A 26,941-nucleotide genomic window follows, 5' to 3' on the forward strand; every position below is an offset into this window, starting at 1 on the left:
CCGAGCAGGCGGCAGATGTTCATGAACAATGACAGTGAGGTGGGGAAAGTTAGTTGTTATACATTCTTATCATTATACAGAACCTCTCAGCTCAAATTTTATATGCAATCACCCATAGGAATGACATCCCTGTTTTCTGAATATGTCCAAATAATTAAAAAAAATTATCACCAAAGGATATTTTTTTCCATTGCTTTTTTTAGAGAGTAGAAGGGAGGAAGGGCCGGAGGGAAGAGGAGAGAGAGAAACATTGATGTGAGAGAAACACACTGATTGGTTGCCTCCTGCATGCAACTCAGTGGGACCAAGGATTGAGCCTGCAACCCAAGTACGCAGCCTTGACCTGGATTTGAACCCATGACTTTTCAGTGCCTGGGCTGATGCTCTAACAGCCAGGTGATTTATTGATTCCATAGTAAGTGTCTCTCTGCTCTACATTGAAGAATAGAAGCAGGCTGACATCCTTTCCCCCTTTGCTTCTGTTTACATACGAATAGAATTTAAGATGTTTCTCTTTTATGTGTTTTTTTTCCCCCCCTAAAGGATGTGGGGTACTTGGGGGTATGCACCTGAAGCGCTGGGCAAGATTGTGGTGATTATGAATCTCATTGGGTTTGAATAGGGGCACGCTTATGGTGGAGACTCCTAGGAAACAGGCACCGAGGCCTTCACACACCAGGTGGTGCAGAGTCAGCGGATTCTCTCCCCTTGATGGGCCTGCCCCGCCCCCAGGCTGCCCCATGCCAGTGGCTCTGAGCAGGTATCTATCCCTATGCTGCACTAAAGGAACTAGCTGTCCACTGTGGACTTAGACACTCTGAGGGCTAAATAGTGGCTCACCCACGCTCGGGTTTTCCTTTGAAATTCAGTAATGAACTCATTAAATCACCAACTTGTTGTGACAGGAAGTCATTCAGATGCTGATGCTATTGCCATGGAAACCACTCCTCTGGGGGAGCTCTGAGCTCTGTCTGTCTTTGCCCAGAAGCACCCTGGCTCCATAATCACTGTCATCCCCAAATAACACAGAGCCATCACAGCTCCAGCGAGCCCAGAAGCAGGGGCATACAGTCTATTCCTGCTGGCAGATGAATCCTGGATTTTGGTATTTTTAGTACACATTTCTGGTCTGTACCAGCCGTCTTTTAAATTCCAACACGCTGGCTGCTTTCCAGCGCCTTCCTAGAGCAGCAGACAAAGGATTTTTGGGGAAATCACTGTCAGGGATACAGTTTAAAGAGAACCTACTGCTTTCCCAAATCTTTGTACATCCACAGACGGATTAGTTCTGCCTTTTAGGAAAGACCCCAAGAGAGGATGCCAAATTCCATTGTGGTTCATATCCTATAAAACCTTAAGGTTTCCTGGCTAGATCAGCAATGCCCCAATGCAAGTTCAAAGCGATATTTGCTTATTTTGTGAGCATCACCTAGACCAGGAGTGGGAAACCTTTTCTCTGCCAAAGGCCATTTGTATATTTATAACAATTTGTGGGCCACATAAAATTATCACCTTAAAAATTAGCCTGTTCTATTTGGTCAAACATTGAATTAAATCACTGGCCAGACCCAATGATTTCTCGGGCTTTATATGGCCCTCGGGCCAGGCGTTCCCTACCCCTGACCTAGACCATTGCTGAGGTCCACTCCTGAAGGCTGACCTAGTAAGATAGGAGGGACACATCTCACACGCAGCAGCCACCAGCCTTCTCGTACATGTTAAGGCACCCACTCGAAAGCGGCTCTGTAACTGTACCCTTCAGTTCCTTAGCACCTGACACGCACTGCACCAGGCATCTTACATTCTGTTTCATGATTTAAATTAACCTACAGGAAAATCCCACGAGGCAGCTATTTTTGTCCCAATTTAACAGCTAAGGAGTGTGCAGCGCAGAGCAATGAGGTGACTTAAATAAATGTCGTGCTTTCCCATACTGCATAGGGGTTACCATATTTCACCTCCTGTGTCCAGAGGCATCAAGGTGACTTCCGCTGCCTCGGAATCACAGATGCTCGGACTAAGCCTTCCGTGATTCTCTTTTCCAACCCACCAGCACCTCCTAGGACAGTGGTCGGCAAACTGCGGCTCCAGAGCCACATGGGATAGGGGCTTAATCACAAGAAACAACAACAGCCTGTAATTATTGGAATCGAGAGTCTAGGTCAGCGGTCGGCAAACTCGTTAGTCAATAGAGCGGCAAGCCGCGGATCACGAGCCACAGTTTGCCGACCGCTGTCCTAGGACGTCCCAGGTGACCGTCTGGTCTCAGCTGTGTATCTCCAGGGGTGTCCTGCATCTGGACAGCCTTGGTTAAAAGCTCCTCTTAGTCCGTTAACAACGCCAATGAAGAATAATCATTGTTGGAGCTTCTGCTGAGCCCCAAATGGAGGAAATGTGGTGTTGGCCCAAAGCTTGCCCTCTGGAATATCCAGGTACGAACGGGTGAAGAGGGAAATGAGAAAGGGGCCTAGGAAGAAGTGACGGCCAGGGCAGGGTCTGTCTGGGCCCAGCAAGAGCCCCTCAGCAGCTCGCTGACTCTGACCCTCTGTCCTGGGAGAACGAAGCATGCACCCCAGGACCAGTGGGAAGCTAAGCTGCCTTCCTGTCTTTTTAAAAAAATATATATTTGTGTTGATTTCAGAGAAGGGATGGGGAGAGAGAGATAGAAACATCAATGATGTCAGAGAAACACTGATTGGTTGCCTCCTGCAGGCCCCACAGTGAAAATTGAGCCCTTAACCCAGACGTGTACCCTAACTGGAATTTGAACTCATGACCTCCTGGTTCACAGGTCGACAGACAACCACAGAGCTAAGCCAGCTAGGCTAAGCTGCCTTTCTGAATAAGATGAGAGAGGGAGGGAAGGAGATAGGGAGGGAAAGAGAGAACTTTTGATTGGTTGCCTCCTATAGATATATCCCAACCATGGATTAAACCAGAAACCTAAAATATGTGCCTGACTGGGACTCAAACCCACCACCTTTTTGGTGTATGGGATGATGCTCTAACCAATGAAGCCACATGGCCAGGGCCATTATCAATATATCTATCTATCTATCTATCTATCTATCTCTATCTATATCTATCTATATCTATATATCTGTCTCTGTCCAAAATGCATGGCTGTTATAACTATAAACACTGCCATGTAAAGATGGGCAGTGAGTGGTGCCCCCCGGGCCACCTTCTGAGAATGTTAGGAGGGTCTCAGGCAGAGCATGCGCAGACCTTCCCACTGGATGAAGCTCTGCGTGTAGTGGTGTCAAACTTCCGCTGGTGGGAATGAGGTTCATCTTATTGCTCATTTGCTTCTGCCCTGGACTCTGAGCTCTTTGGTGGAGGCCTGTGATATATGCAGGCGTCTGTTAGCTCTATCCTTTATCCAAATGCTTCAGTTTCCTCATCTGTCAAAGGAAGGATACTGTCACCTCCATTATCTGCCTTCCAGGGAAACTGTGAGGTGAAAATGCAAAGTGTGAATACCCTGGGAAAAGTACTGAATCCACAAAAATGTGCCTAACTCAGGATTCTATGGTAGCGAATACTTACATATAAATAATTTAATTTAAAGCTCAATATCTACATTATATCAAGTCTATTTACAAGTACCATGAAAACACAACAATTTTCCGAGCTTTCAGCACTGATTAACTTGAAGCAATATTCAATATAAAAATGTTTCTAGTCCAAAGCTGTGATTTTTGTGTTTTTTTTTTTTTTTTTGGGGGTGTGTGATTTTTGTCTCCTGATCTAACCTATGGCAAATATTAAAGCAAAACTTTTCAGTGAATCACAGAGGATCAGCAAGGCCTCCATAAGACCGTGTCATTAAAAACAAGCAGCTCACCAAGTCAGAGTCCCGAGTTTTCAGTCTTTAAAGGTTTGTTTTCTAAGTAATTAGAAAAGGTACTTATGAGTATACCCTGCCTATTTCTAAAAAAATATTTGGGGAGAGCTTACAATACAAGGAACAGACATAATCAAAGTAATTTAAAAATAATCTTTTCATCCAATTCACAGCCATTTCTTAAGAACATCTGTGGAACAGAATTAACTCAGAGTTACAAATGAGGTCTTCTATAGTCTCTGACACCGAAGATATTTTATTCTCCGGAACTAAATACGGAGCTGCTGATATCTGGAAATAAATGACTTCTGGGGAAACTGTGGATTCGGAATGAACATTAATACAATTAAGTAGTAGATTAAAAACCAACAGGCAGCCCATGCCCGGATCACATCACAGTTTTACTGCCATTTGCATGGAATAGCTAGTCTTATGCAGAATATGTTAGGAAAACCACAAAAAAAGGGAAATGACTCATGAAAAACCAGAGCAGCTCAGGCTAACTGGCTAGACAGGGACTCAACCACGTCCTTTTCTGCCTCTGTCCACCTCTACATATCCTACAGGCACCACCTTGTATGAATCACAGGAGAGAAATGTTTTGGTAACTACATCCTGGACACATCCAGCTTTACTAGTAGTCTTCTCCATGTGAATGACTGCATACACACACACACACACACACACACACACACACCACACACACACACACACACAGAGGAGGCACTGGAATGCATGTAGCGATTTTTTCCAGCAGTCTTACCTCCATAATTATGTTTGACCTAGACAAACATTTAAATATTCTGCTCTTCCGAAGAAGGCAGTAATCAGCACGAGGTCACATCTCCTCTTGGGTGGAGATGGCTAGTGACTCCAGGGAGAAAATGTTAAATCCAAGGTTTCTGCAGTCCAGTTACTCAGTGTAATAACATAAGCCCTATGCTGATCGCCTTAACCTATCTTTGCAAAAAGTGGCCAAACTGGAAGAAGCCAGAAACACTGTTGCAATGAGTCAGGGGTCAGCAATGTTTTTCTGTGAAGGGGCAGATAGTAGATATTTTAGCCTTGAAGACCATATGGTCTGGGTGGCAACTACTCCACTTGGCCATGGCAGTGTGGATGTCAACGAATGGGCATGGCTGCTTTCCCATACAATTTTGTGGATAATGGATTTGAATTTTATATAATGTTCAGGTGTCACAAAATATCATCCTTCTTTTGATTCCCACCCTCCCCCAACTATTTATTATTATTTTTAAAATATATATATTTTTTATTGATTTCAGAGAGGAAGTAGGGGAGAGAGAGAGAGAGAGAGAGAGAGAGAGAGAGAGAGAGAGAGAGAGAGAGAGACATCAATGATGAGAGAGAATCATTGGTCAGCTGCCTCCTGCATGCCCCACACTGGGGCACTGAGCCTGCAACCTGGGCATGTGCCCTGAGAATTGAACTGTGACCTCCTGGTTCAGGGATCAACACTCAACCACTGAGCTATGCTGGCCGGACTCCCCCAACCATTTAAAGTTGCAAAACCCACTGGGTGGTAGGCCAGATGGGGCCTGTGGGGCCGTCTGCTGACCTCTGGGCTAGTTCATGGCAGCTGACCTGTACGGGCAGCTGTGGGACAGAAACAAGCTGAGGCAGGGCCCTGAGCTCGAAGAGCAAGTCTACTGCTCGAGTGTCAGGCCCCTTAGACCCAATTTACTGCTGAGCACGACCAGATTAGCGAATAACCTCGGGCACTAGGCGGCTAACACTGAGCTTAAGATGGAGCAACAAGGGAGAAAGACTGTTCTGCAAGTGAGCAGTGTGCGTTAGTTTGATTAAAAGCGCGGAAGTGCACTGTATTAGCGCTTCCCACAGCAGGATAAACAGAAAGTAAGTAATGAACGTGCTGCTAGCCGCTCCTGCCGCCCCTGTGGTCTGAAACGGCAGCCCAGCGACTCTCCCTTACAGGGCTCCTTATGGGATGACAACCGCCGGCTGGAGGGCCCAGAGATGCCGTCCTTTTGCAGGGAAAAGGGCTTCCTGCACAGCTCGCACTGGTCTGGCTGGAGAATGAATTCCCAGGGAGATGAGAGAAAAAAGAGGTCATTTATCAGGTCCCTCTCTCCTGCCCCGCTCATTTTCTATTTTGAAATGTGCTTCCGTTCTAAATGTCCCTCTTTCTGCTTTGAGTAACGCCGGTGCCTTACATCTGAGAGGCAGAGCCAGTGGTACAGGACGCAGTGGGGTGCACACTCTGGAGCCTGACCGCTTGGGTGCCTGCCTACCACTAATTAACTGTGAGAGTGAGTTACCTACCCTCTCCGTGCCTCAGTTTCTTCAGTTATAAAACGGGGGGAATAGAACTCACCTTCTAGACTTGTCAGGTTGATATGAGTCAGCATATGTACAGTGCCCGGTATGGAGTCAAGATTGATAATTGCTAACTCTTTGTATTATCTTCATGCATGGGCAAACACATGAACACACACACACACACACACACACATACACACACACACACACACACACACTTAATTTGATCCTCAAACTGGCCAGGCATCACTCCCTTTTTATGTGGAGTGATAGACTAAGGCTTAGTGGCCCAAGGCCACTCAACTATGAATCTTCTTTTTATTATAGACCAAACTGTCCTTTAGGGGCTTCTAAATATCGGAGTAACTAAGTGTGATCTTCAATTTCTTGCCCTTTGCCTGTTGGGGGCCTTCCTTAAAGAAAAGGCTGTATAAAAAAGCGTATGTGTTTTTTTTTTTTTTAAATAAAAAACCCCACATATTTGTAATCCATATGCAATAGGAACTTCAATTATTTATCAGAGGGTGATTTTTCTTATATGCTTTATTACCATTACCTTTCTATTGCATTTCACTGTTTCCATCCTTAGTACTCTTTGTACTATTTTCAGCTGTTCTCTTCTTACTGATTACTTACCATCGATTTATTTTAAAAAAAATACATTTTTATCGACCTCGGAGAGAGACAGGGAGAGGGAGGAGAGACCAAAACATCAATGATGAGAGATAATCATTGATCGGCTGCCTCCTGCACGCCCCTTACTGGGGATCGAGCCTGCAACTCAGGCATGTGCCCTTGACTGGAATCGAACCCAGGACCCTTCAGTCTGCAGGCCAACACTCTATCCATTGAGCAAAACGGCCAGGGTCATCACTGATTTCCTGAAATGTAATTATGTCCATTCCTAGACACAGATTTTTGAATGAAGGTACTTGACTTCTCAGCGCTGTCCTGTATGTACCCATGTGCTGCTCCCTGTGGGGGCAAAGCACTTATCCTCTAGTCATCCTCATTCAACTGCACACGTGCTGTGTGACAGACGGAATATGCTCGTGGCTGAAAAATTAAAACTATTTTTGGAGAAACCTGATCCCTTCTTTATGTGTAAATATGCTAATTGCATCTGGCCATGGTAGGTAATTGTTTTTTTCTTTCAAATTTTCCTTAATTATCAAGCAATATATGCTTATTGAAATTAAGTAAAAAAAAAGCATAGAGAAGTTGAAAGAAAAACTAAAGCATCTTGAATTAATCGTTTTGGTCTATTTTCTTCTGCTTTCTTTTTATGCATGTTTTCTTTTCGAAGTTGTGATCACAACTTGGACAACATATTACATACTTAAAAGACTTACAAGCGTGTCCTTTGACAAAAAAAAGTTTCTAAAACTGAGTTTTCATGGCTGTAAAAAGGTTCATCACATGGCTACACAAGTTTATTGAGACATTCCTCTAATGTTTAGGTTGTTTCCAGTTTTCCACTACATATAAATCACTGCTATGTGCATCTTCCCATATAACATTTTGCTCACATTTCTCATTACTTTCTAAGGACATATGTGGAGACTGTGAGGACAAAAGATAGGAGCATTAATAAATTACGCATGTTTGTTTCTTCCTCTGGCTATAAATGTATTGATACAACCTAACCTTTGAAATGACCAAAACAGAGACATGCTGGCCTCACTGACTGCAGCCTGTTCTGGCCTGCTCTGCTCCATGGCCTTCAGGTAACTGAAGAGCTTCCTGCATACAGAGGTGCTAAGCATTACAGGAATGCTGTTTGCAAAGCTACCCCCTCACCTGACAGTACCTCTCCGGAGGACATAAGGGACTTATGTACTGTTTATCAACGATTTAAAGGCACACTTACCAGGGTCAACAGACTGGGCACCATCTTCCTCCCACCCTGCTGGTGCCCAGATGTGTGTGGTCGTCAACCACCTCTCGCTCCTTCTGTTTTCCCTTCCTTTGACATAAAAGGAGCCTAAACTCTGTTCTTTCTCACGATGGGCTTGAGGATCAGGTCTCCCATCTTCTTAGTCAAACACACAGACTTTTCTTCAGGTAATATTAACTACTACTACTAACACTTTTTTCCTTCTGGCCTTTTTTAAGGGTGGAGACCTCTGAAAGACTTTCGATTCATGCTTTCAAATGGTTTTCCCGATTTGTACCAATGACCTCTTTCAGCAGCCATAAATCAATGCAGAATCTTACTGCATTCTCACTAATGTCTACTGTTATCATTAAAATAAGCTACATTGACTTGAAGAAAAAAAACTAGTGTCTTATTGTTATGCTAACACATTTTTGATTACTAATGATGTTGAAATTTTTTTTCAAATGCTTGGTGTTTTTGTGTGTGTGTGCTTGTGTGTCAATTGTTCATTTTCTTTACTATAATGCCTCAGTGGTGGATAAGGCTACCACAAGACTTAGTGCATTTGAATAGCAGAGGGAACAATTTCCAAGGGAGTAATAAGGAGGAGCCAAAGAGGCAGCTCTCTCTGCTCCTCTCGGTGCCTCCACCACACACATGACAGTCAGTCTTAACCTGCTACGTATCAGTTTAGGATGAGCCACTAAAATGCCCTAGTCCCGTGGTCGGCAAACTGCGGCTTTGTTGACTGTTGAGTTTGCCGACCACAGCCCTAGCCGGTTTTGCTCAATGGTTAGAGGGTCGACCTGGGGACTGAAGGGTCCTGGGTTCAATTCCGGCCAAGCGCACATATCTTGTACCTCAGTAATAGGCTCGATCCCAGGCCCTGGTTGCGTATGCGAGACAACCAATTGATGTGTCTCTCACATTGATGTTTCTCAATGTCTCTTCCCCTTTCTTCCATTCTCTCTAAAAATCAATGGGAAAAAATATCGTCTTGTAAAGATTAACAACAACAACAACAACAAAAAACACACAATAAAACAAACAGAATGATGAGCATTTGACTTAACCTATTTGGTTTTTTAAACCTTCCTGGATTCCAATGGTGTTCATTTTGGTTCACTATGATTCTTGCTGGGCTAAAGGCCACACTGAGAATACAAAAGTAGCAAGAGATTGTGAGATGCACCCACGCTTGACTCAAATTTGCGTTGCTGGAAGTCCGACTGCAACCTCCAACCTGTCACAGACCACTAAGAGATCATTGGTAGAAGCACTTCCCGCGATGCAACTCAATACTGGCTTCCCATGACCCGCGTGGAGGCCTTACCGCCACAGGGTGGGCTGTGGTGTGGAGGCAGAGCAGAGCGCAGGCACAAGAGCCGTAGATCCTCCCCCCTCTCCACAGCTCCCTTCCCAATTTGGTCCAAATGGGCTGAGAAGGGGGCTGTCAGCTCGCAGGTGGGACTTTCCCTATCTGCCTCTGAAGTTTCTAATTACTCACACCCGGCTGGGTCTGAGCCTGACATCAACCTGCAGTAGTCACTTAGGAAAATCTCGGTCAGCATGCGTTCCCTCTCCTTCCTCAGCCCACACCCTGTACTTAGCCGTGATTGCTGAGTGGTGACACCGTCAGTGCTGCGGTGTGGTGGACAACCCAGGGTGAATTCCACATCCTCCCTCCCTCAACCCGGGCCACCCACCCGCCTGCTTTCTCCTTCCTCCGCTCCTTTGATATGCATTTGCTGCTTCCTGTGGAAGGTGCAAGGGTGACTCAAATATACACGCGGCACATTCCCTGTTCTCCGTGAACTTGGAGTTCCCTGGGGGGGGGGGGGGGGGGGCAGATCAAGCATACAGCTAACTATAAAATGAGCGACCACGGAGATCACAAAGAAAGAGCCCCAGAGGCCCTCCCCAGGGCTCCGCGGTCAGGACTCACCGAGAGGCACAGCCCTGCTGCGTCCAGGGGGTACAGCACAGAAGGGGGGGGGGGCACAAGGCTGTCACTGTCACGGAGGGGAATTCGAGATCATCCTGGAGACAACCTGCTCCTCAGTCGCACCGTGATGCTCAGCAGGCCATCAGGACGGGGACGGCGTTTCCTGCTGCGCGGGGTGCAGTACTAGAAACCATCTCCTCCTTTAGAAAACGCTGTCTGATGCTAAGCCTGTTCCATAAAGAACGGATTTTCCTTTGTAGCAAAGGAAGGCATCCTGGCAGCATCCATCGCACGATGCGGTTCCCACCTCAGGCCCTCGACCACCTCTCCCCGCCTCGGGGCAGCACTGATTCTGTAATAACCAAGGTGACAAGATAATCCAATGAGCAATCACCAGCTGAGCACCTACTATATGCACACCTGAGCTCGGTGCTTGGCTAGACGAAACCCAACAATGTGTGAAACAGGCATGGCTACCCTCAACACGCTGACGAGGAAGGACAAGATATCAAGCATCCAAACTCTGGTACAGAGATGGGCTCCAGTGGAGCCTTGGTCCAAAGCCTGTGCTCTGCCTGCCGGTCTCGCTGCTTCTCAGCACGAACAAGGGGGCCTCACGCTGTCACCCTGCTCAGTCTCAGAGGCTGAGCAGCCTGGGGCCAGGAGGAAGCGTACATGTGCCAGAAGGTGGGGGGACCACAGCAGCACACCTACACGGTGCATTTACCGACTGTGACCTGTGTGATGGGTTGTGCCCGCCTGGGTCAGTTGTGCAAATGAGGCCACCGACATGGGTTGGGTCTCCCTGGCTTAGGGACACACCCCAGGCCGAGTCATCTAGTTTAGAGATGCAGACACTAGTTTCAGAAGAGACAGCTGAGAAGTGTGGGTGACTTGGTAAAACCTGTTTGTAAGAGCAGGAAAGCGATTCAAAAGGCATGTCACAGTCCTGGTTAGGAGCAGCTTCCTAGAAAAAGATCATGCAGTCTTCTAGCCCAAACTTGGGTGATCTGAGCTCCTCTACATGGCTCAGGCCTTTCTCCAAAAAAGTTGCAAGACACCTCCCTCCCCCAAGCAATTCTCAGAATCTTCTTTACATCTCTGTGATGTTGTGTATGTGTTTTAAATATATATATATTTTATTGGTTTCAGAGAGGAAGGGAGAGGGAGAGAGGGATAGAAACATCAAGGAAGAGTGAGAATCACTGATTAGCTGCCTCCTGCACATCCCACACTAGGGATTGAACCCACAACCCTGACATGTGCCTTGACTGGGAATCGAACCATGACCTCCCAGTCCATAGGTCGACGCTCAACCACTGGGCCACGCCATCCAGGCTTGTGTTTTTTGTTTTTGTTTAAAGGCAGGTTGGCAGATGACTAGCTAGTATTATTTCAGAAAATTCTCAATGATGTAAGAGACTAATGCACATTCAGAACACTCATGCAACTTTCATGCTGTTCAAAAATTATCTCTGGAGATGGAGGTATTCTTATAATCAATACTTAGGCAAGTTTGTGCTGAGACTATGGTTAAGAATACAGTTAGCTTTCAAGGCAAGCAGTATCTAATGCCACTTCTCTCTGTGGAAAAGTTCTTTCCGCCTCTAGTCTCTTCCTTCTACACACTGTCCCCTCATGGCTGCTGGGGACAAATCAGATATCTGATTTGTTGGCAAAGTGTGTAAGTCAGGTGGCCTCATCACTGCTCCCTGTCTGGGACACTCCTGAGAGTTCAAGGTGGCAGCTCATTAATTATCCAGGCGTAAACCAGAGCTTCCTCTGCAAGCTGGAACCTAGCTCATCCCGAGGAGGAGGTACCCGACAAGCTGCCCTGCCCCTCCCCTGCCCAGGTAGGCCTCTGGGCAGTGCCTGCCCTTCCTGAGCTTCGAGCTCTGCACTTGGGCCCTGCCCTGTGTCTGTGGTACAGCCTCTTTCCCAGGCACCTTTCAGTACATCACTTCCTGGATCACCAGCATTTGTTTTCCACGTATATTGTCTTCTGTAGACTGGAGGTTTAAATCCTCCTTGTGGGGACTGCCAATGTGTAGAGGGTGTTTCTTCATTAAAATAATATATTTTATTGATTTTTTTTTTTACAGAGAGGAAGGGAGAGGGAGAGTGAGTTAGAAACATTGATGAGAGAGAAACATCAACCAGCTGCCTAAGGTACATGCCCTTGATCAGAATAGAACCTGGGACCCTTGAGTCCGCAAGGCCGATGCTCTGTCCACTGAGCCAAACCAGTTAGGGCTAGAGGGTGTTTCTTATGTCTTCAGTACTCAGTAAAAATTAGTTGATAATGAATAGATAAATTGGAGAATCTGGTATCTTTCCAATAAATACACCGAGATCTGTGTTGCGAATAAATGCTCATGACCCCAATGTTTTCTTGTGGACCCGCTGACTGTCCGGGTATCACAGAAACTTCAGTACGACTGCCACCCGAGTGAACCTACAGAAGAATAATCCTCTATGAGAAATGCGTTTTCTCAGCAGTGAAGACAGTGACAAGCATATTTCACTTCCATTGTTCACTGGGGAGAGCATTGCTCTAGGCCAAACGCTGAGCCAGGTAAGTAGTGACTCATCTCAGAAGTGTACTGAGTTGTGCTGGGTCCAAAAACTCAGACCCCAGACTTGAACTCACCCGGGGGCTTTCAGACCCACAGGGCAAAGCCTGCCACATTGTCTGCTGTGGAGAAGACTGTGTGAAATTCCTGGGTGGCTCTTTCCTACCTAACCTGTTTCTCACAAAGGTGCACACCCGAAGAAGTGAAAGGAAGTTCCCCAGGCGGACAGAGAACGTCCCCTCCCACAGGGTGAGCAATGAGTCCACGCCCAGTAGCGTGAATTCCCTGTCTCGTAAGGTTTTCCTTCTCCCCAAGCCTTAATCTCTGAGTGATGAGCAAGGTTTGATACATCCTCCTAAATCAGAACGTCCAGTGACTTTGGAGAGTGATGAAGTGCATGCGACGGCGTCACCCCCCTATGACAGCCTTTCCCCTTTTGTGATGTTCAGCACCCGTAATTGGAAGAGAATAGCCAGGAAATAGGACCTGTGATGAATGGAGGGATAAAAGTACAGAGGATGAGTCTATGAGGGTATCACAGTGTAAGTCATGAAATGGTGACAGCTGCTCCCACAGCCCTGAGAACTAGAAGGATCCACAACTGGTTTAGAAACAGGATCACATTTCCTGGGTGCATGTTTAAGATCATGAGATGCAAGGGGAGCAATGGAATAGATTCCTCTGGAGGTTTCTATGGACAGAGCCGGCAGGAAGCAGTCAGGGATGAGTTTTGTTTAAATTCAGCCGTAACCGGCAGGAAACTTTAAGCCCTTCCCAACCCTGCAGTCTCAGGATTCTACATCAATCGCAAGTGAAAGATGAGCCGAACCCAGAACCAGAGGGGCCTCAAGAAGTTATCTGAGCTGCTTCCTGCCAACGGCATAAGACTTCTAATTTTAGGTCCCACTAAGGATGAGAAGCAGTAATACCAGGAGTCTTCCATCATTTAATCTGTCTCTGACAGTCAAAAGTCTGCCGTTATGTGCAGTCAAACATCCTTGGTGTTAGATGGAAAACAAGATGGTTCCCTCATATCAACCCTCATATCTAGTCAACTAAGGTTATCATGCTTGTTAAGGCTCTTCAAGTATTCTTCATGCCTTCAAAGCTGCTGTTGTAAAGTTCAAGAAATTCTCAAAGACGGTGTGATATCCTAGTTTGACACAATTACTCTGCAGAAATGGATTCTGTAACACCAAGTTTTGGGGGCTAAGGCATTCAACGAAATGGGAAGGAGTTAGGGATGGAACCTGGATGGAGTTTTGTTTGTTTTTTTTTTAATTGATTTTGGAGCGAGAGAGAGGGAGGAGAGAGAGAAACATTGATGAGAGATGATTGACTGCTTTCTGCTCACCCTCTACTGGGGATCGAGCACACAACCCCGGCATGTGCCCTGACTGGGAATCAAACTGTTGACCTCTTGGTTCATGGGATGAGGCTTAACCAACTGAGCCACAGTAGTCAGGGCAGAACCTGGATGGAATTTTAACACAACATTCCTGCTCTTAACACACTCAGATCCTAAAAGTGTCTATTAATGCCATCACCAATCTTCCATGAATATGAGCCACTGAGCACACGTGACTGTAGTTGGGGAAGAAAGAAGTAACAGATGACAAAGGCTGGCTCCAGTGAGGAAGGGGTCTGGGAAGAAAGGATGGGACAAAAGGAGAATTTGACATCACAACAACAAATGGGCTTACAGGGTGGAGGGACAAGGAAATAAAAACAGGCAGAATTTCTCCTCACGAATGTATCTCAAAACATCACCTGAAAGTGGCCCTTACTGGTTTTTCTTGGGATATGCTAGGCAGGTGAGCCAGTAGGAAGTGTGCCCAGGGCGTGCTGCCAGGAGAGAGACGGCAATGAAGGTGGGAGAAGCAGGCGAGAGCAGGGGAAGGCAGGTTGCGGGGGGGGGGGGGGGGGGGGAGTAAGAAAATTGTTATTTATTGGTTAGTGGCCAGTGAACTGGCCACAAATTTCTAACATATATCCTTGCAGCCCTCTCCTCAGAGGACGCTTTAAAAGCATCTCTCCCTGTTGCTGCCACTCCTCTGCTCCTAGGGACGGTTCTGTGCTGAGCCTGTCTGCCTCTCCAGGAGCTCTCAGTTCCATCGGGTTTGCCACGTGGCCCAGAAATCCTGTACATTCTGGGCGGGGCTGGGCTGCTTCTCTAGAAGGTGGTCGAGGCCACGGGACAATTAAAATGACCATTTCAACGAAATGAGAAACGTTGAAACTTCTCCAGGTCAGGAGAGGAACTGACAGCTAATTTCCTTGGGGCACGTGGTAGCATTCCTCAGGCACCTTTTAGCAAATTTTAAAATGAAAAATTCTTATTCTTTTGAAGAAGGAAGACTTTGAACACCCCACACCACCACCACTCAATTAGCTTGGGGAAATAAAAAAGCACTTCCAATCCACATGCAGAAAATCGGCTTTTGTTGAGGCAATTACGAACATTACCCTTTTATTCTGTAAGAAACCAACCCACACAGCGGGCTGAGAAAAAGCAAAGGCCACGGTCCCTTGGCCCTGGGGCTCCGTGCTTTCCTGCTTGCTTTAAATTGCTTCTGTTTTTAGTTCTTTTGATGGTTGACTTCAATCACTCAACGATATGCTTACACTGCTCATCCATTTTAGCTGTTAGGCACTGACTTCCTCTCATGACAGATCTGCATTAAGTCATAACCCCCTCTCATCTTCATCGGAAACTCAATATAGTTCTGATGACCTTGATCACATTAGACAACAACGTGCATCCTCTCTCTTGTTCCATCAACTAGAAGCCAGAGTCTTCTTTGCCCAGTGGATGAGGTGGGAGGCTACCGGCAGCCCTACCTTCCCTTGAGCACTTCTCCCCACACCCACCTCCTGTCGGCCCGCACTTTTACATCCTCCAAGCTGTGAACTCCTGATTTTTCCTCCAAAGGCTTTTCCTATACCAAGCATCCCAATCTCAGTCACCACCACCACCCCACCTGCCGGGTGCTCCGGCCAGAAGAGAATCCTCTCCTCCCCTCTCACTCCATCCAAGTCCCGTCATTGCTTCCCCCAGAATAGATTCTCGTCATCTCCAGTGCGAGATACCAGCCACTCTCATTCTGCGAGAGAATCCATCCACTACAGAACAACCAGAGGGACTTTTCTGAAGGAGAAACATTCTGAAGGATCGATCAGGTCACGTCACTCCCCTTGCTAATAGATGGTCGCTCATTGCAACCCCTGGACCATGGCCCACAAGGCCTTGAATGACCATTCCCTCACTTCCATTCTCCTAGTCCTCCCCCTCATTCGCTCTGCTCCAGCTGGACCAGTCCCTCTTGTTTGACTGTCACAGCTAATTCCTGTATCAGGGTCTTTTACTCCTCTGCTGGGAAACACCCCAGATCTTTTCCTTCTTCTCAACCTTCGAATCCTAACTGAAGTGTCACTCCCTCTGAGGGGTCTCCCACGTGAGCAGAACAGCCTCCTGCCCTCTACGCTCCATCACGTTATCCTATTTTATCTTCTCCATCGCACTCTAGGCATCCATCACCTTACTTATATGTACAGTATGTGTCACTGGGCACCTCCTTTCTAGAATGTGAGCACCGAGAGCTATTTTGTGCCCGGCCCATATCCTCATCCCCTGGAACTGTGCCTGGAACATAGGAGGCATGAGAAACAACACTGATTATTATCAACTCAGTGTTCTGTAACATGAGTAAGGCTTCTATGCCTTGACTAAGATTAACGCCAGAAGTCGGAAATAAAGCAGTGTTTTATTACTGCAACCATATAATTATTATTCACTACTTAAATATATTCTCTCTTGAGTGCTCCTCCACCTCCAGGATTTTAACAATGACCTTTTCTCTATCATGGACTAGTTTTTAAAGGATAGAATAAAACTGCTCGAGTTTCCCAGGTACCATTCATTGAAACCCTCTATCTTCCTGCTCTGATCTGGACTGACTGCTCCCTAAGTCTGTGTCACAAATTTTATTTCCCTCCTGATTTATATCTATCGCCTCCTGGCTCTCATATCTTCCTCTTTCTTTTACCTTAGTCTGCAGGAATATATTCCCAGAAAACTTCCTGGGAAAGGTGTATGAAAAGCCTCTGTTTGTCTGATTTGTAGAGAGAGAGGAAGGGAGAGGGATGGAGAGATAGAAACACCGATGAGAGAGCGACATCATCCATCAGCTGCCTCCTGCATGGCCCCTACTAGGGATTCAGCCTGAACCTGAGGTATGTGCCCTTGACCAGAATCGAACCTGGGACCCTTCAGTCTACAGGCCGATGCTCTAGCCACAGAGCCAAACCAGCTAGAGTGCTTATTACTTTTTTTTAATGTCACATTTGATTGACACTTTGGCTGGGTGAAGAATTATAGGTTGACAATACTTTCTGCTCAGTGCTTTAAAGACAATTTTCCATTGTTGTTTGGCATCTAGTATCAGTGAAGAGCATTCACGTACATGCATACTCAATCTCAATAGGGACTTTCCATGAAAGATACTTAGAGTAGAGAAAAGAAGCACACACACACACACACACACGAAAAAAAAAAAATAATAAAGAGAAAGGAAGCCACAAATGTGTTAGTATTGGCCAAGCCTACTCATGTTGATGCATACAAGAAGAAATTTTGGAAAGCTAACTTACTTAAATTAACTGAATTAGGTTGAATTGGAGTTTGTTGAGTAAAGAAATTCAATGTTATTTCTCCCAAACACAGACAGTGTTTCTACAAATTCTTCTCTTAATCGGGCTCAGTACTTTTTTGCAAGGCTTTTCCTAGCAATTTCCTTAGCAAACCTCTTATTCACAGCACTCCACAGTTCACCTTCATGGTTCTCAGCACAACTGTAATTGCTTCTCACTGTCTATTTGTAAACTCTTATGGGAACAGGGGACAGTGTCTTGCTCAGCACCGTCTCCCTGGCATCTGGCTTGTACAGAAGTCCTGGTACTTTGGAGTTGGGGCTCACTTTATGGGTCGAGGAAATGAAAGCAAAGGCACACCCAGGTGAGGTACAGTTAAACCCCTCTGAGCGTCAAGAAGTAGATCCCTGTTTAATTTTTTAGGCTTCCAGTCCTAACAGAAAGACCATGGCTTTCAGAGATCATGAGATTTGGAGCCAGAGAACTTAAGTTTGAATCTGATTCTACTGTCACTGATTCGTTATGTGATGGGGAAAATCATTGATAGGTTCTGCATCCCAGTTTTTTCACCTGCAAAATGGACATGAGAATGTCTACTTTGCAGTAGAGTGACTTTGAAGATTAAAGCAGATAATTTATGTAAATAAATGGACACATTGTAGGATCTTAAAAGTAGTTATTAATAAAAGCACTAAAAAGGTAGATATCTAATTAAATCTAAAGCACTAACTTGAATGGGAAAAAGAATCCAGAAATTATATCCCAATTTGCATGATGAAAATATTCTACAGTAAAAGTGAGATAATTAACCATTTTCCAAATCTGAGGCTCCTTGAGGTCCAGGTATGTCCTTCCTACCTCCTGCAGTTGGATCCACCACCATCACATTCGACTGACCTTGCCACACAGCTCAATCCATTAAAAAATCATTAGATAGGGGCCTCAAGCTAGAGTCAAACATCCAACTTCTTCTGTGTCCTTTTACTCACTGATGAAAAATTTGAATGACTAAAATAGAAATTAATAAGGTTTTACTGTAAGTTTGACATTTATACTACGTTTTGTTTGGTTACATAACATCAAATATACATGTGGCGTGGTAAAATTCAGCAAGGAGAGGGGCTTTTGGGGTCACTTGTAGACACCAATCTTGTCATTTTAGCCCCATGGAATTCAGTGAGTTCTCTGCTGGGGAGGGGGGCAGGGGGCAGCTCCCTTTTCCGTTATGCCATGGCCTTCCCTCACCATCCCCTCTGGGGTGGGCTTCTACTAACTCGGATTCGCCTCCATTATCTTGTAAGGATTCCTGTTCCTTTACTTTGGTATTTGCCTGGATGACCGCCCTTCAGAGAAATGAGAGCTAGACGGAGGGTCAGGAAACAATTCCCCCTACAGACGCCAGAATTCCCAGGACCTCCAGCGGCAGTCAGCCCAGGGCAGTGGAAAAGGAATCAAGGCTTTTTACAAGGAAGGCTCCTTTTTCCACAGGCAAGGTTAACATCAAGGGAGCCTTTTCGGTTTTGGTTTGTGGTCAATCAATGCCCTCCTCTGAGAGACAGTGAGAACAGCAGGGGAGCGGAACCAGGCGGACAGGAACCGCAAAAGCCACAAAAGCCTCCATTTGGTTCCTTTTTACCTACGAAAGGGAATCCACTAATAGAATCCGGGAACAAAACTGCAATAAATTTAGCTCACTGCTCGGGAGATCAGGGTTGAGTCAGGTGGAAGGAGAGGAAGCATGTCAAAGCATCTATCTTCCCCGATGTGCAAGACAAAGAACACCCCAGAACTGACAAGCTTGCTGCTCCGCCCTATTTGCTATTAACAGATGGCAAGGCTGTATTTTTGTTTTTTTAAAAAAATAACTGGGACCCTTCAGTCCACAGGCTGATGCTCTATCTACTGAGCCAAACTGGATAGTTTAAAACTATGAGGATTTATATTTAAAGGAACCTTGGTCTCCTGATCTTCTTGTGCCTCCACCCAGGTGGAAGCAACAAAGGATGGCACATTTAGGAACATGCATTCAAGTCACCGGCCAAAGCCTTCCGAGGACAACTGTGACTTCCTAGCTCTCATCTTTCATAACAGGAAGATGAAAAAGCTTTCTAAAGAGCACAAAACCCTAAAGAAAACCTTGTGCTGCATATCAAGAACACCTCACGCTGCTCTGGATAAGAAAATGACCTCAATTGGAGAGAAGGATTTGCGGAGTAGTCCCTGTGCCTATGAAATGTGCTTCTGTGAATTGATATTCAGATTTTCTGGATCTGATGAACATGGGCTCTGATTTGTGACCGACTCTCTTTTAAAAAGGACATGTGCTTAGACTAGAGACAAGGTGGGGGGTCTAACAATCAATGTTTGTCAGGAGCCCAGATGTTTAGTTTTATGCCTTTCCTTCCTCTCTCAGGCGTGAGTTCTGCTCTCCTGAACGGACGGCTATCACTGATCTAATCACAATGTTGCCTTTATTTCCCAAGGATTCACAGTCCACTCATAAAGCAGTGAATATGACTTAGCTCCCACTAGTGACTGTTGGAAAGAGTCCAAGAAAGAATCCAAACAGATAAATCAGAAACCAGTTTCAAAGAGACCCTAGAGTTAGCCGCAAGCACTGGGTTTGATTCTGGCCAAGGGCCCATGCCCAGGTTGCAGGAGATAGCCAATCAATGGTTCTCTCTCATCATTGATGTTCTATCTTTCTCTTCGAAATCAATTAAAAAAAAAAAAAAAAAAGAATGTTTAGGTTTACAAAACAGAGCAAATGGTTGGCAGAAATTGTATATAAGAAAGTAATAGAATATGGCTCCTATAAAACAAGTTACTTGGTAAAAAATATTTCCCTTGGCCCTGGTTGGTGTGGCTCAGTTGGTAGGGAGCTGCCCCATGCATTGAAAGGTTGTCAGTTCAATTCCCGGTCAGGGTGCATGCCTGTGTGCTGGAGGCAGCAGATAGATGTTTCATTCTTATATCGATGTTTCTCTCTCCTTCTCACTCTAACAAAATCAGCGGAAAATGTCCTCAGGTGAGGATTAAGCAACAAAAACAACAACAGTGCTTAGAATGAGTGATGGTTCTTTCTGGGACAAGCAGAGGTAGTGGACAGAAACTTGGTTCTGTGCCTTTTTATCTGTTGAGTCTTATCTAATTTCTAATCTCCACCCACCTTTTCTCTGAAACTCAACCCATTCACTCCTCACACCCCACACTATGGATCAAATCCACAACACAGGCTTGTGTCCTGACCAGAAATTGAACTGTGATCTCCTGGTTCATAGGTTGATGCTCAACCACTGAGCCACAGCGGATGGGCCCGACAGACATTCTTAAACTCTTTCATATCAGTTCTATTTTATGTAATACCAACTGTGCCATTTCCACACTTTAAGGTTGATTTATATTCTTGAATATCTTTATGCAAATCATTGAACATTTTTATTTCTCAACCAGCCCCTTTTCATCCTGGTCTGTCCATGTGATCTTCGGTATTCTTCTACGCTTCCTTAAATTTTATTCAGTATGCAAACAGCTTCTACAATGTGGATTTCCTGTGATAGTCCCTTTCAGAAATGGGATTTTCTTTTCCTTTTAAGTCTAAAGCCTGCACCTTTCTCGCTGCTACTTTTTTTTCTTTCTAGGCCTCATAACTAAGGAGATGTCTCTTCGGTCCCGGGGTTCTTGCACAAAAGAGGCGCGTGGATTCTTCTGGGTTTCTTCTTACAGTTCCCCGCTTTGTAGTTAGAATCCATTTCTCAGCTTTCAACCTGGAGAGCTGGCTCAGGAGCAAAGCCTCCAGTTGTGGTTTTGAAGCCTTTTGCTTACTATGAAACTGCTGATCTGAGAAGCACCTACAACTTGCTTCCTTAAGAACAAGGAGAGTCTGGAATTATTTGTAGTTTTTTAGTTAAAAAAAAAAAAAATGAAAAACTGCAACCCCTAGCATACAACATACCCATGGCTCTTCAAGTCTATAGCTCTTGTAGGGGCCAATTTAATATCTTAAAATACCAATTCACTTCTGTCCCTAGATGTATTATATCAACACAAGACGAGGCATTCATAAAGGGGAGAGAACTGTAAAAGAGTTCTTTCATGCAGAAGGAGGACTGAGGGGGGCTATCTTTTGGGGGGCAAGATGCACCTTATCAGTGGGGAAGGACTGAAGTATCCCATGGCCAGTGGGCCCCAGGGGCTGGCTTCAGTATTCTACCATTGTCCACTGAGAGCTCTCTGAGTGCCTGGCACTGACCTGAGCACCATGGAGACCACAGTGAACAACAGAAATGAAGTCCTTGCTAAGACGCGGTTTATATTCTAGTTGGAACATATGTGATAAAGAAACCATCAGGGAAGGTGCTGGTCAGACGGAGCTGAGAGCCACGTGGGGAAAGGAAGCAGGGCAGCGGGCGGGAGTGCTGGGCGGGAACGCTACGCTCTCCGGGATGCGTAGGGACAGCCTGATGAGGCGACCTGAGAGCAGAGGCGAGGGGCGTCCTCTCAGGGGACTTCTGCCCGAGTAACATTTCTGCTTCCATCTCCACGAAAATGTGGCCCTTCTTCCTCTGTTTTCATGTGTACCTCTACAGAGGAGGGTGAACTGCTGTCACCATAAACCAGATGCCTTCAATAACTGCAGTTTTAGCCCAGCCGGTGTGGCTCAGTGGTTGAGCATTGATCTATGAACCAGAAGATCATAGTTTGATTCCTGGTCAGGGCACATGCCCAGGTTTTAGGCTTGATCCAGGGTGTGGGATTTGTAGGAAGCAGCCGATCAATGATTCTCTCTCATCATTGATGTTTCTCTCCTTCTCCCTTCCTCTCTGAAAGAAATAAACATACTATATTTTTTAAAAAAGAAAAAAAATTATAATTTTAAATGGTCCAAATATCCCATTAAGGAGATGGACCATAATCTAATGAACCAAATCTCTACTGTTGGTTGCCTACATTATTTTCAGCCTATCCTTATTTTACTTCTATATCTTCAGCTGGAATTCAAACTATGATTAGTAAGCTGGCATTCAAGGAGAGCAGTTTGGGACTACAGATTGAGGGCTGTGGAAACCTGCGTTCAGGGCCAGGGACAGAGGAGAGGAGCCCCACATGACGGAGGCAGGAAGGCGGAGAGAGCAGTGGTGCTGGGGGTGGTGGAGGGGGGAGGAGGACAGAAGCAGAGGCCTCTGGGAGGTGCCTCCCTCCTCTGCTTCCTCCACCACCGGCCCGGAGGCCTCTTCTCCCCTGACCTCTGTATTCTCCTGGCTGCAACCAATGGCTGGCTTATTGATTGATCTGCGTCTACCCGTGAGTTAAAAAGAACATTAGCAAAATGTAACAGAGAAACAGGTCAAGTGTTCAGTTAAACTCAGTAATGGCGCTCCTGTAATTAAGCAGATATTTAGGAGACTGCGTACAAAAAGCAAGAGGCAGATGGCACTGACTTCTGGCTTTCCTCCACAGACACAGAACAGGAAAAATAAGTTCCAATGCCTGGGACCGGGGCTGTGCTGAGGTACCAGCACCCAGACAGGCACATGCCTGGGCAGCTGCAGCAGGCAGATGAGTCCTCTGACAGCGAAGATCGAAGATCGCAGCGCTTCTGGTGACTCCCTCCTTAGGGCAGCCAGTGTCAGCCCATCTGGTTGCTGGTGGGCAGGAATGCTCATTCCCAGCAGGTAGTCACTGCTGGGAGGCGATACAAGAGACAAGCCAGCCGTTTCAGAATCTCTGCAAAGCACGCTGGCCCGGCAAACCGCTGGCCCGACCCCCCTCCCCGGGAAGGAAACCCACTCGGCTCCGCGTGCCGTGCACAATGGGACCATACAGAGCAGGGGTATTCCGGGAGGCTTTACTTGGCTTTATATCAAGGTATTCGAATGCCATGCGACGGACCATTCAGCTAGAAAGCTCTTTTGTTCTCTGCTGCTTTTCTAAACAGGAAAGGAAAGTAACCGCGACTTTAAAGCCATCAATGATATGCCGAAAAACTAGCTGCCATTTGTTTATTGTTAAAATGAAAAGACGTTTCGATAAGTAACATACATTTACTGCAAAACACTTAGAGTGAAAAATAAATAAATCTCCCTCCTACCTCGTTGTCCCAGCACCCCATCTCCCCAATCCCTCTGCAGAGACAAACATTGTTACCCATTTCCAGCATATTTTCCCAGAAATAGCGTATAATATACACAAAAAAATGTGTGTCCCAAAATGTGTATGCGTGTATACGTACTTTTAATAATTATAAAGGTAGTGTTTATTAAAATACATTTCATTTTCAAAATGTAATAGAATCAGTTGTTCAAGTGCATATGTGTATTTTTGGGAAACACACACACACTCTATAAATATATGTGTGTATACATACACACACAAGTACATACCCTTATTATTATATTTAAAACAAACAAAGGCATATCAAAGGCTTTGAGAATTACTGCAGTAAAGAAGCCTGTTTAACTTCATTAACAAATCCTAAATGTGTTTACTTATTAGAAGTATTAAATTTTATCAAATAGCATTCTTTGTCTTTTTTTGAGAACTATTATATATGCATAGATTAATACACCTTTCTAATGGATAGCCACCCTTATATTCTTAGAGTACAGCCTCACTGGTCGTGACACATTATTCTTTTAAAAAAAACTCTCAGATCCAATTTTTGGGCATTTTATTTAGGATTAAAAAAAAAATAATCTCTATACTGACATGAGATTGGACTACAAGTTTCTTTTCTTGCATTATCTTTACCTGTTTTGGATATAGTGTTGTGCTGGTCTAAACTCGTTTCCAAACTTTTTACTTCTCTCTGAAACTTGGCAGGAATATTGCTCATAGACTTTATGTCCTAATCCTTGTCTTTTATATTTTTCAAGACAGTGACTCCTTTTCACATCTAGTCTCTCCATAGCATGTTTTATTTTGAGCCCTTTCCTCGTAATTTCTAACTAGAGAAATTCTCGGAGTGTACTTTAAGAAAATTACCTGAAAGATAAAGGACTGACCTGAAATTAAATCCATCTCACTTTTAGATTTCCATAATTAACCCACAGATAAATATGATTCTGTGCCACCTCCTTACACTTGTAAAACACAATCTGTTTCTTGAAGTCAAACCAATGATATGATAGTTGACAATAAAGGAAAGTAGGAAAAAAAATCAAGTTAACCTTTCCTCAAGAAGAAGTTAATAGTAAGTTGATGACTCTAACCCTAAGTCAAAATGCCAAACCTGAATTTTCTGGGGGCAAGAAGAAGGGTTTTGATCTCTTACTGGTACTTGACTTCTTAATTCATAGGTCAAAAACCTATATATATATAAAAGGCTAAAATGCAAAGTATCCCGTTGGGAGTTGGATCACTTGCTATGACATGCACTGACCACCAGGGGTGGCGCGGAACATGGCAGTGGCAGCAACCAGTGGCGGTGGTGGGCACTGACGGAGCCAGGGAAGGAGGAGGCGGAGAGGCAGGGAACCTGATCACAACCCAGGCCTAGGGAACCTACCTGTGCACAAAACTATAAAAAAAATCAAACAACTCAACAGCCTTTTCTTTCTTCCACATATAACATTTAAAGATATTAAAAAATCTTACATATTCAGGGTGGGACAAGGTAGATTAACAGTAGTGAGTACAGAGTTTTTCTTGTATTGTTTTTTAATAACATTTTTTTGGTTAAAAATATTTTTATTGATTTTTTACTGAGAGGAAGGGAGAGGGATAGAGTTAGAAACATCAATCATCTGCCTCCTGCACACCCCTCACTGGGGATGTGCCCGAAACCAAGGTACATGCCCTTGACTGGAATCGAACCTGGAACCCTTCAGTCCGCAGGCCTTCTATCCACTGAGCCAAACCAGTTAGGGCTAATAACTTATTAATTATTGTTTTGTTTTCCAAATGAACAACTGTAAATCTGCTTTTGCCCCTCCCTGTAGTAAAGATTTGAGGGAATGCAACTAGAAACACATCTGAGAATGCATATGCTGAGGAAAGGAAGCAATGATGGATGCAAGGACCAGATTCACATGTAACATGTAGAGGCATGTAACAGGGGTTGGGATTTGCTAAACAAGATCCAGATTGAGCAAAAATACTTCAATTTCCCAGGCAAAACTATTTATTAGTACAAGCATCCAAATTAAAATCCCTTTAATTGTCCACCTTTTTCCATAACTAAATATTAGGAGGAACATAAGCCTACTTATTTGAGTTATAAATTTTATTGTAGAAATGCCTTCTCCATCTTAAACTCTTCAGCATTCCCCTTAGCTTTATAACTATTTGGCAGATGAAAGGGAGTTTTTCAAAGGTCCATATGTTAATTATTATTTTTTTATGTTTCCTTATTTAGATTCTTATTTCCACCCCAAATAATCATTAAATATTATTTTAATCATAGCATTAAGAAGCATTTAACTGTATAAGATACTTAAAGATCTACTTTGATCCAGAATACAAGGTTTGATGACATAAAAGAAACGGTCTTTGTAGCATACTTCTAAAATTATACTCCATACATTTACCAACAAAAGTTAAGACAGTAGAATCAGACGTGTGGACATCGGATTGTAAATATGCCTTTGTTTAGACAAAGAAGTCATGTCTAAACCTAAAGAATGAACAACCCTTATAAGGAATACTCGGTTCCTTCTGGCAACTTAGGAAAGGTCGTTTAGGAGGACAAGTAACGGGATGTTGGGCTCATGCCTCTGTCGCTGAGCTTTGAGGAGCGGCCTTCTGACCTCAGGGTGGTGGGGAGACAGAGACAGACTGCCACCGTGGGAAGAACATCTGACTTTGGAGTCAGCGCAACACCCACCCTAAATACCCCATGGCCTCCTCTGGGAAGTAAAACACCTCTAAAACAACTCCACTAAAGAACCAGACAACACCACTCCCCTGCTTACCCTTTCACTGGTCCCCACCACCCTCAGGATCGGCTCTCTGTTTCTATTTCTCACATCATTGTCACAACACACACACACATCCCTCCCCCGACCCCTTCCCAGAAGTACCCCAGATACATCGACATTTTACTACGAAGTTCTTAGAAGATGCCATGTCCCATCACAACGCCACATTTCTGTTGAGTTTGCTGTGTCTCTCAGGAATTCCTTTAGTTGTCATGGACCTACATGTCACTCTAAACCTACCTTCTAATTGGTTTATATCCACAGTAGACAAACCCCCTAATCGTATTTGGGGTAAGCGAGAAGCTGTGACAAAAAGTCATTTTTCTATCTTTTTTGATTTCATTACGTTTGGATTGGCAGTGATGAAATCACCGATAGGGAACCCTCTGGTTGTTGGTACAGCGGGAGGATGGAGAAGTAAGGGTCATTCCTATTCTCTCATTGTGCCTTCTGGGAAACAGGGGATTCAAGTGGTCTTTATGAAGGAAAAGAGATCAATACACTAACATTGGCACATGAGTTCAGTGAGAGTCATGATTAAAGAGTTTACGTGTTTGAAACTTGTCATAGTTACAAAAATCCAACGTTACCTCTTGAAATGATTCACCAGGACTCCAACAAGTTCTCCAATTCGGTTCTCGTGGGTCGGCTGCTTGCTAAAGAGGCAGACGATGAGGTCCTTGTTGTCTTTCGTGTGGAACACCACAAGCTGGTCCTTCCCATTGGAGACGCTCAGGCCAGTCAGCTGCAGAGAGACACATGGAAAACGATCAGGTTGGTTTTTTCCTTTCTAAAAAGGAATACATTTAAAAATACACCTTGTAATTT

General features: G+C 44.8%; 1 protein-coding gene across 3 annotated transcripts in view; it reads right to left on the minus strand.

The window, feature by feature from the left end:
* MYO1D (myosin ID) overlaps window positions 1-26,941 on the minus strand; it is a 259,333-nt gene that overhangs the window by 44,186 nt on the left and 188,206 nt on the right. For all 3 annotated transcript variants that reach the window (XM_084862733.1, XM_084862732.1, XM_084862734.1), the window contains exon 21: window positions 26,704-26,858. In XM_084862733.1, coding sequence (XP_084718859.1) covers window positions 26,704-26,858 — 155 coding nt within the window. The remainder of the gene's footprint in view (window positions 1-26,703; window positions 26,859-26,941) is intronic.

This window comes from Pipistrellus hanaki (genome assembly GCF_964339955.1).
Source record: "Pipistrellus hanaki genome assembly, chromosome: 16".
NCBI classification, from domain to species: Eukaryota; Metazoa; Chordata; class Mammalia; order Chiroptera; family Vespertilionidae; genus Pipistrellus; species Pipistrellus hanaki.